Genomic DNA, 10,181 nt, shown 5'->3' with positions numbered 1-10,181 from the left:
CTCCTTTTCCTTCTATCCCACCTGTCACCCTTTAGCCCCAGAGAAGTGGGGAGGGCAGGGGGAAATGCAAAGGGCCACTCCTTACAAGGCCTATAATGCCTGGCTGACAAACCAGGTGACAGCCCCTTCTCTCTGGGTCCTCCACAAGCTTCACCCTCGCTAGGGCTGCTGTGAGAAGCCCTGCTCCTCTGCTCAACCTAGGATAGGTGCTGGGGCCTCTGCCTGATGGACACATGCTAGGCTTTCCCAGGGTGTATCCAGACTCGGGCAGAAAAGGTCTGAAGAGCCAGAGGGATTATGTATTTGGGTAGGACTTTATTGAAAATGTGGAGGTTAGAAAATCAACAGTGTTTGGGGGCCAGACAGAGGCACGGCAGCTGGGCAGAGGAGGCACTTGAGTTAAATTGCACAATTACATCCTGCTTTCTTGTTAATAAAAGTTATCCATTCCTGAAATGGAGCGTGAGCACATGCCCTTCCCTCTACAGGAGCCTCGCCAGGGGAGCTGGGTCCTGCTTCCATGACATGCGCGCCCACGGTGGTTTCATGCTGTTATTTAATCAATGATGTATCTGCAGCCAGGAGAACAAGAAGCAGGAGTAAGGCTGGGCCCTGGCTTCAGTGCTCCGTGCATTTTTGTTACTTGGAACTGCAGTGGTGGTGACCTTGGGCCTGGAGGACAGTAGAAGGAGGGGAAATGCACATGTCAAAAAGAGGGTGATTTGTGAACCCAGAGCCTGCCTGTTCAAGAGGCACAAATGGTTGTGGGTGGAACAGTTTATGCCAAAAAAGAAGCCACATCTGCAGACACGGGGTGCTCAGTGCTTCTGCAAAGTCTTCCTGAGCCATGAGTTGCTGCAGAGAGCTTAGGCCTAGCTACTTGATGACCTGTGTGGTGTGAACAGCTGGGGGATATGGAAAAAGGAGGCCTGCCATTGTAGCAGCTCCTGTACTCGTGAGCTCACATCTCAGACAGTGGTGATGTGCCTCTGAAGGGCCCTGGAGGGGAGGAAGGTTTCTGGCCCTCGGCAGGAGGAGATGAGGTGGAGCTGGGCATCAGGGGAGGGGGTAGGAGCTGTGGAGCTGGACAAGAAGACATGGGACTGGAGGCAGATGACTGGGGAGGTGTAGGGAGGAGAGCCAGGGGGACAGCAGGACCCAGGAGCGTTCTGGGGGGCTGTACAGCTGAGGCTCTAATCTCTGCTGGGAGCTCGCTGAGCTACAACATGTTCCTGACACACATGTCATTATACGCCATGCATGGCAGAGAGCAAAGCTACAGCAACAACTCATGCAGGGAGAGCCAGGAGGGTGGCCACTGGGTCTGACCACCATGATAAAGGAGAGGGAAAGCGCCTTTTCTCTCTTGCTGAAGAGAGGAGGATGCAGACCCATGGCTTGAAGCTGCAGCAAAGTAGGTTTAGATTGGATATCTGGAAAAACTTCTGCATGGTGAGAGCAGGGAGGCAGTGCAATAGGTGCCCAGGGAAGCTGTGGACTCTGTCACTGGAGGTGTTCAAGGAGAGCCTGAACAAGCCACTAGTGGGGATGACCTAGGCGTAGAGATGCCTATGTTCTACCATGGGGATTTTCCAGGCTTCTGGGCTTTGCTGCTTGCTCCCACACCTCCCTGCACCCTTTCTGCTACATATGTCAGGGTGTTTAAAAACCTTCCTCAGAGGCACTGCGTGTTGCCTACAGCCAAGGCTGGGGACTGACTGGGCTGTGCCAATGCTCCTGATGGCATCAAAGCCAGACATTCCTGGCTAGAGGGTCTTGCCCCTCTGCTCGGGGTCTAACCGATGCCGTATTTGGGATCAGGAAGGAGTTTTAGCCCATGGTCAGATTGGTAGGGGCTGGGGAAAGGGTTTGTCTTCCTCTGTAGAGGAAGGGATGGCCCTCTACCTAGGATCTCTCAAGCGTATGTTGTCTGCATTTCATAGCAGCAGGACACTGGCTGCCGTGGTCCCCCTGCTTTCTCTGTGGCAGGTTTGGATGTTAGGTCTGTGCTGGGTCAGGGTTAATGACCATCTTATGTGGGGTTTCAGATTATGGATTGTCCAAGATGGTTTGGACAGGGCTAATCCTGACTCAGGCAAGGGGTGGGATGAGATGTGACCGCTGGAGGTCCCTTCCAGCCCCACTTCTCTAAGACTCAGTGAGGACGGGAGCTTACCTCACAGACCATCAGGGCGCTGCCTTCCACCATGAGGCCAGGATCTCAGGGCATCACTCATCTACCCTCAGGACTGTCCCATCCAGGGTGCATCTCATCCAGGATCCTGTCTCTACCGGCACCTGCCTGCTGCAGAAGAAGGCATAGGAATCATCAACAGCAGGTAGAAGCAGGGTCACCTGTCCTCATGGCTGGATATGTGTTCACGTGGGTGCACACACGCCATGGTAGCAAGAGAAATTGAAAATGGATGGTGCCAGTCCTGCATGACACATTCAGAGAAGCTGTATGGGGAGAAATTAGCCAATTCCTGAAGACAGACAGACAGGGAGCTCCCCTAGCCTCAGTGGCTCCGAGGCTTCCTGCCATGGTCCCAGCAATCACCTCGGTGTGTACTGCAGGAGGAGCGGTGACCGCCACGGACTCCCATATGCTGGGGCCATACCAAAGCCAGCAGCCCTGTCCCAGTCTAGGATACGGGTGAAAGAAAAGCCTCCTGATGCTCAAGGCCTGACTCAGGCTTCGGAGCTCTGGGGCTGGCACTGGTGGAGGGAGACGGGGTGGGAAAGATCCTGCTTCTCTCTCCCTGGGCGCATGGCATGCCTGAGCCAGACGGGCCTGCGAGCATGTGGGTGAGTGTGGGCGTGAATGCTTTCATTACTAGCTGTTTCAGAGCTAGCTGAGCCCCCCTCTCCCCCCACCCACCCCAGCTGCTGGCAGCTGCTCAGGGAGAGCCTGTCTCACTCTGGGTGGGATGCAGCCCACGGCAGTTTCCAGCCGTGCTCCCTGTCTCAGCCATGCCATGGGGCACATGCACACCAGCTTCTCCAGCTCTATGTGCCTGCTCCTGTTTGATTGCTGGCCTCTGATCTCCATTTCTTCCCAGGCAAATTTCAACTGATCCCCGTGCATGCTGGTAGCAGAAGCAACACACCCCTTGCATTCACCCCATGTCTTCACTGCTGTTAAACACCAAAGCCCTGGCCACATCCTAGCTCTGCCCCAGTGGGCCCAGTCCACCCACCCCACAATCTCCCCACTCACCAGCTTTCTGCTTCTGGTGGGCTTGGAGAGATGGGCCTGTTTCTTTGCTCCTGCTCCCAGCTCAGGCCATGGCGGTGACCGCAGGATAGGAGCGAGAGGAAGGCCCCTGTGCCAGTCACGTGGTGAAAGCGCCGGATGTGAGCTGACCTGGCTGTTGTATTTGGCATTGCTGTGCTTCCTGCCAATGCTGAATGCCTTTGATCTCTGAACACATGTGCTGTTCTCTGGAAAGCCACCCCCAGAGACAGCAGGGACATTCATATCATAGCACTACCGGTATTTGGTTTTGCTGTCCTGCTTTCCGCAGACCAGAATGTACTTTGTGGGGTCTCATTTGGCAACCGGTAGAATGGGATAGTGAGTGATATCGGGTAAATAAGAGACCTGAGGTTTTTTTATAGAAGCTGTTGGTCATAACTTAGCTTATTACAAAATACTATTTCACCCTTCTATCAAACAGCTCATACAAACCTGGTAGAAAAGCTTTAGCAATCAGGTAGGAAACAGATGGCTTCTCCCGCCCCCCACCCCCAACATGGTTTCTATCCTAGAGCTGAGTGTTGCGTGAGGGGCCTGGTGTTTGTTGCTACAGGATGGTGCTGATGGTCTCTTTGGGGACCTGGGTGCTAGGCAGCGATTTCAGGTATTCCAGGTGCTTCCTGGCATCTTCCTGATTGTGCCGGACATAATACACAACGTAGGTGATCACCATGGTGAACCAGCCAAACATGGTGATGAACATGGCGATGTCTGTGGTCTTCTGGCGTATGTTACAGAAATTAACCCCAGAGTCCAGGATCTGGACCAGCGGCTTCCCGATGTATTCCTCTCGCACAGATGTTTGGCAGGTAATCTCATTCACTGACTCTGGGTCCAGTTTCACTTCCCACAGCACCTCCTGCAGAGTGCACTCACAATGCCAGGGGTTGTTGGACAGGCGAATCTTGGCATTCAGTTTGACCAGGGCCTCCTTGGGAATGCTCTGGATATGGTTGTTGGAAAGGTCCAGCATCTGTAGCCCGTCTGCCACCCCTTTGAAAGCTGCCATGTCTATCTTCTCAATGGCGTTTCTGGACAGGTCCAGCTCTTCCAAGTGATTCAGGTGCTTGAAAGCATTATTGGGTATTTTAGTGATTTTGTTAGCGTCAAGCTTCAAGTACACGGCGTCTTTAGGGATATCCTGTGGAATTTCTTCCAGATGCCTGGAGCTGCACAGGACAGCCATTGCTCCAGAGTTGTCCGTGCACTGACACCGTTGTGGGCAAGAGACACTCAGAGGGACACCCAGGAGGAGAGAGAAGAACACGTGTGTAGCCAGGAGTTGTGCAAAGGGGGAGGACAGGCGTGTCAGCAACATACTGATCACTGTGTCCCTAGCTGATGCCTCTGCATGGCTGCTGGGTGAACTTTAATCCTGGTGGGAGCTCATTTGAATCTGAATTCCACCGCTCTCATCCCTGGGCACCAAGGATACGGTCTGTAAATGGATTGCTTGAAACCAAGTCTTTCACTCGCTTTACTTGTCTTTCAAAGGGTATTCTTTCCTATCTGACGGTGGGGAAAAGAAGAGAGGGTGGGGGGGAACAGACGTCACTTTTCTTGAACGCGGTTCAACGCTTAAACGTCTCTGTGTGACCTACATTTGCACAGCAAGTGGCTGTTTAGCTATAAAGCTCTAACATGGAAAGACGAGGCCACATCCTGACAGCCTCTGCTCTCCCCATTTCAAGCTGGCGTTTGCTTTGTCTTTGCCTTTCTCAGATTTTCAAACAAATGGGGCTCATTCTTCCAGGCTGGAGTTGGGGGGTGGGGGTGCAGATACCCAGAAGCAACATTCATCCTTCTGCACAGCCCACCCAGAACCAGAGCCCTCCCTTCAGGTAGAAAAGGATGGCAAGGGGGCAGGGGATGGGAAATTCCCTGCCAGCCTCCACGTGGTTAAAAAAAAAAAAGGTCACTGGTCAAATGCTGGAAAATTGCAAGACAGGCTGAAACATGACAAAAGATAACAAGAGGTGGGGCTCTCTGGAGCTGCCTTCTCATGTGGGAGCCTCCAGGTTCCCTCTGCATCTCCATTTAAAACTGAAGGCTGCCGTTCTGGCAGCGGGACTCCAGGAGGTGCCGCTTTAAGAAAAAATACGTTCTACATGCATCTTGAGGGGGCTGCCCTCATGCATGCCCTGCCCCTCATCTCCATCAAACCCAGAGGTGTATTGGTGAACCTGGTGTGCGAGTATCCCCCACGTGATCTCAGAGTTGCCATAGCGGGCACCCTCAGTGCAGCTTAGCCCCCACACTTCCAGGTTTGTGGGGGCAGAGGGGTGAGAGCAGGAACAGGTGGACACGGCGTGCATGAGAGCACCCCTGTCGGGCCACACCAGAGTTATGGTGTGTATTGTTCCCTCCTTATTACCAGTCTCACGGTCGGAGCGAGCTGGCAATGCTGCAGCCAACATGCCTGTAGCGCCTGGCACAAGATGAGATGCAGGGCAGGGCTCGTGCTTCACAGAGGTGTCTCCTGGTCCCTGGGCCTCCCAACACTGCTCTGGGCGGGGGCAGTTTCCTTACTCACCACTGTCCAGTGCACAATTTCCAAGCTCAGTCTTAGCATACAGAGCAAAAGCTGGAAGCTCGTCTATGGAAGCAGCTGCCATGAATTCTGTACTCACCCTGCCGGACCTTCCCGGTGCGACCAGGAGCACCAGGCTGTTGTTTCTACCTGCCAGGGAGGCCTGGGTTCTGGGCCCTGCTCCTGATATGGTTTGTGTATTTTATATTAACCAGCAGTGAATAAAGGGCCTGACAGTCCTGGGGGCAGGAACCAGGCCTTCTGCCCTCCCCTGAAATGGGTGCTCTGAGCACCAGCAAACAGACACACGTGAACATTGTGCCTTTCTCTGGCACAATGGACCTTGCATTCTTTGCTGCATTGTGGAGCAGCGTCTACCGGAGGGGTGGAGGGTGCCTCGTCCCAAGGACTAGCCTTTACCTTGGTAGTTGCGGCACTTTCCGTGGAGGTGGGAGAAGTGGATTTGTATCCCTTCAAACCAAGGAGGGAACTCAACCCTCTGGGTGGCCCCTCTAGCCAGGGGGACCTTATATGAAAGGTGAATACCCTCCCTGCTGGCTAGCTTTTCAAAGTGGCCACGACTGCCTTTTGGGTCTTCACAGGGGGATCCTGTGTTCTGAAAAGCCCTGTGTTACTGGGCTCCTCAGGGTGGTTAGGTAGCACATGGCAGATGCTGAACTGCTCCGACTGGGAGTCCGGGCACCTGGAGGACTTCAAAGGTGCCTCTGCAGCAGAGGTGCTTCTGGGCTTCGACAGCAGCCAAGAGGATCTGGGGATCCCAGCACTGCTCTCAATTCCACCTAAGTCCTGCTTGGGCATGTCAGCTCTTTCCTGGGCCTGGCCCTTAGCCAGTCAAACACTGAAGCACACGCGTTCTTAAATCAGCAAGGACTTCAGCACGGAGAGCTGGAAGTTTGATTATACAGAGGGGTCAGGGGCGTGTTTGTCGGCCGAGGCGGCACGGACTGATTGTTCCGCCTCACCCTGTTTTGCTGGGAAGAACAATTGCGTCTGCATTTTCCAGAGCTGCCTTAAACCGTTTGGCTCAAGAGTTAATCTAGTTATGGCTCATGTCAGAGCAGCGCCGGTTTCCAAATATACCCGCCTGCAATATGCTCAGTCGCTTAGGCTGGAAAGGGGCACTTTGCAGAGAATAATTATGGAAGGGATCTGCTTGCAAATCTCCTTGCTCTCCCTCCCCCTCCCCTCCCCAGCACCAGCCGGCTACTTTGTTGACCTGTTATTTGCACGTAACTCTTTTAAATCAGAAACTAAAAGGCACAATACCTGAGTTGAGGTGAGGAGTGTCTGTCTCCATTTGCTTGCTGTCTCAGAGTTTGCTATTCTCCTTCCTCAGCTCAAGAGTGTGGAGGCAGCGCTGCCCCTGCAGCCTGCTCTGCCTGCCTGTGCTTGGGATCCAACAATGCTGCTGGAGGGGACTTAAACCCAGGCCACCACTTGTTGCTGCCTGCTCTGCCTGCCTTGCCCCATCCCTGGGCTTCCCTTCCTTCGCCCTAGTGCACACACACAAGCCATTCCCCATGCAGATGGGATGTAATTGGATAGCATCTGCCTGTCACTGACATCCTAGTGGCACATCCTTGGATTTTTTTAAAGGGACAGTCAAGCAAGAACACATGTTGCTCCCGGTCCTTGCAAACAACCAGATTCCCCCAGGCAACAGTGTCATGTCTGTGATGAAAGTGAACGTGAGAGCAATTAAGCGCAATTCGTGTTCAGAGGGATCTTCTGGGCTAGCAAACCCCCTCTCTCATGCTTGCAGCTGCCATCAGAATTGCTGTCCTCACTCTGCTGTCATTTCCTGCTGACAAGAAGGATTGAAGCAGCCTCCAGGGTAGCAGCTATTAAGAAGCTGGACAAGGTTCTTTGGCTAGATGTGATATCTTTTATTAGACAAAGATATCACACCTACCCAAAGAACCTTGTCTGCCTATGTCCTTAGACCAACATGGCTACAATCAACAGCCCTGTTAACAAGCCGGGGAGTTTGCTGTGGCTTGTCTCGTTCCAGCATCAGATGCAACAAGCTTGAGTTCATGGAAGCTTAGGCACTATGGATATCTTATTGACTTGTCTACAAGGTGCAAATCTACCCTGCCTTCTGCCTGACTTCAGACCAAACACCCCTCTCTCAACCTGCTCCAGTCATTGCCCCTTGTTGAGTTGCCTGTGTTAAGTCCCATCCTATTGGCCTCTGTCACATGAGCAGGGGGAAAACAAGACATATGGGTGGAAGATAGGGCTGGAAGAGACTGAGTTCATTCCCTGGGCCCAAGGCAAGGCCAGTGATAGCTAAGACATTGGGGCATAGGCAACTGGTACCTCCCAAGTCTGGGGGGGCACCAGATCACTGATGGGGGGTCGAGGGGTGGGGGGGTCCTCCAGTGGCCTATCAAGCCAGCAGTGAAACTGGTGAACCTGAAGGTGCACTTCTGCTGGCACTTCCAGTTTCATGGCTGGTGCTTCCACAGGGTACACGGCCAATCTCAGGGGGTGTATGTGTACCTGTGTGCACCCCTATGCATTGCCAATGGTATCAGTGACTGGCAATCTGTTTAAACCTGTAACTGTACCATGAACGACGTGTGCCCCCAAAAACTGGGGGGACACAGCAACCACGTGTAGGCAGCAGCAGGGGTAGCAGCGGTGTGGGTGTGGTGGTGATGAGCGGGGAGCTCCCACAGGTGGCTGCGGCGGTGTTGATGGTGAGGGGAGGGAAGTGGCAAGCAACAACTGCCCGCAGGCACCACTAGCAGCGTCAGCAGTGCCTCTCTCAGGGGGTGCACAACCAATCTCAGAGGGTGCATGTGCACCAGCGTGCACCCCCTACATGTCACCAGTGCCTCAGGGATGTTGGTTGTAGCCATGTTGGTCTAAGGACATAGACAGACAAGGTTCGTTGCGTAAATGTGATATGCTTGACATTGTAACCTGCTCATAAGCACCTTCAAGGATGAAGACCCCTCCTTGGGTGCCCTATTCCAGTGCTTGATTACGCTTCTCCCTAGAAAGTGCTTCCTTGTTAGTAGCATTGGGGAGCTGCGGGGCACTCAGGGTGCAGGGACAGCAGTGACACCTGGTTGCCTTGCATTTAAGATTATGTGGCTGCTGATAGCAGCCGCTAGTTTTCACCCCTTCCTCAGATCAGTGCCAGGGCAGTTGCCCTGTTCATCCTGCCCTAGTGAGACCACTGCCTCATGTCTAACCTAAATCTCCTTTGCTGCAGTTTAAGCCTATTACTTCTTGTCCAACCCTTGTGGACACAGAGAACGATTTATGACCTTCCTCTGTGCTGCAGCCATTTACATACTTGAAGAGTGTTATCATGTCTCCCCTCAGGCTTCTCTTTGCTAGAACAAACCTGCCCAGGCCTTTCAGTCCCTTCTCACAGGTCACAGTCTCTGCACCTCTGACTAGTTCTGTGGCACTTTTCTGGACTCTCCCCAGTTGCAGAGTGCAGTGCAGTGTCCAGACCAGAACCCCAGCTGAGGCCCTGCCAAAGCTTAATAGAGCGGAAGAATTACTGCATACTTCATATGTATGATACCTCCATGTATTCCTCCCAGAACAAGGTTAGCTGCTCTTGCAATGGTACCATAACTTTGCTGACTCATGTTCAATTTGTGATCAGCTATAACCTTCGATCCTGTGCTGCAGAGCTGCTGACTGGCCACTCATTCCCTATCTCGTATTTGTGCAGCTGATTAATCCTACCTAAATGTAGTACATTGCATTTGTCCCTATGGCATCGTCTTTATTTCATGCCATTTCTCCAATTTGTCAAGATCATTTTGTCCTCCAGATCTCGCCCTACAAAGTGCTTGGAAACCCTCTCTGCTTGATATCATCTGGAAATTTAATAAAGGTTTTTCTCTATGCTATCATCTCAGTCACTAATGAAAATATTGGATAGAACTGGGTCCAGGCCTGACCCTGTGGGACCTCACATGAGATGCCTTCGCATTAGGATAGGAGACAATTGAAAACCACTGTTTGAGACCTATTTTCTTCAACCAGTTGTGTATCAGGAGGATGGTGATTACCTCTAGTCCGCCTCCCTTATCTTGCTTAGGAGAATGCCAGATGGATAGTGTTAAAAGACTTATTAAAGTCAAGCTACACAGTGCCCACTGCTCTCTCTCTCTCTCTCCAAAGCCTGTTGTGCTATCATAAAAGGAAACGGGGTTGGTTTAATGCCTGCCGCGTATCCCTCTGCTACTCCAAGCTGATGTGCTGCCTCATGGTGTCCGACACCATCCGTTGGTCCCGTGACATCTACATGGAACACATCATGGGTCACTGCCAGTACTCGGAGCCCACCAGACGAGCCACCGCCGGACCGGACCCGGAGGGAACTGCCTGAACCGCCCC

At 52.8% G+C, this 10,181-nt stretch overlaps 1 protein-coding gene across 2 annotated transcripts; it reads right to left on the bottom strand.

Annotated features, from left to right (window-relative positions):
• Positions 1–298: 298 nt before the first annotated feature.
• LRRC3 (leucine rich repeat containing 3) lies at positions 299–7,318 on the bottom strand. Of its 2 annotated transcripts, none has more exons than XM_019533108.1 (4): positions 7,077–7,318; positions 3,221–4,768; positions 2,177–2,305; positions 299–672 (listed from the first exon to the last, which is right to left on the bottom strand). In XM_019533108.1, exon 2 carries the CDS (start codon positions 4,575–4,577, stop codon positions 3,807–3,809), a length of 771 nt encoding a protein of 256 aa, XP_019388653.1. In that variant the 5' UTR covers positions 4,578–4,768; positions 7,077–7,318; the 3' UTR covers positions 299–672; positions 2,177–2,305; positions 3,221–3,806. The 2 variants fall into 2 exon arrangements, with proteins under 2 accessions (XP_019388653.1, XP_019388654.1); XM_019533109.1 differs by having other exon boundaries at positions 299–572.
• Between the last annotated feature and the right edge of the window lie 2,863 nt (positions 7,319–10,181).

This window comes from Crocodylus porosus, unplaced genomic scaffold (genome assembly GCF_001723895.1).
Source record: "Crocodylus porosus isolate Cpor-Errol unplaced genomic scaffold, CroPor_comp1, whole genome shotgun sequence".
NCBI classification, from domain to species: Eukaryota; Metazoa; Chordata; order Crocodylia; family Crocodylidae; genus Crocodylus; species Crocodylus porosus.
This window is presented reverse-complemented; position numbering and strand designations above follow the sequence as displayed.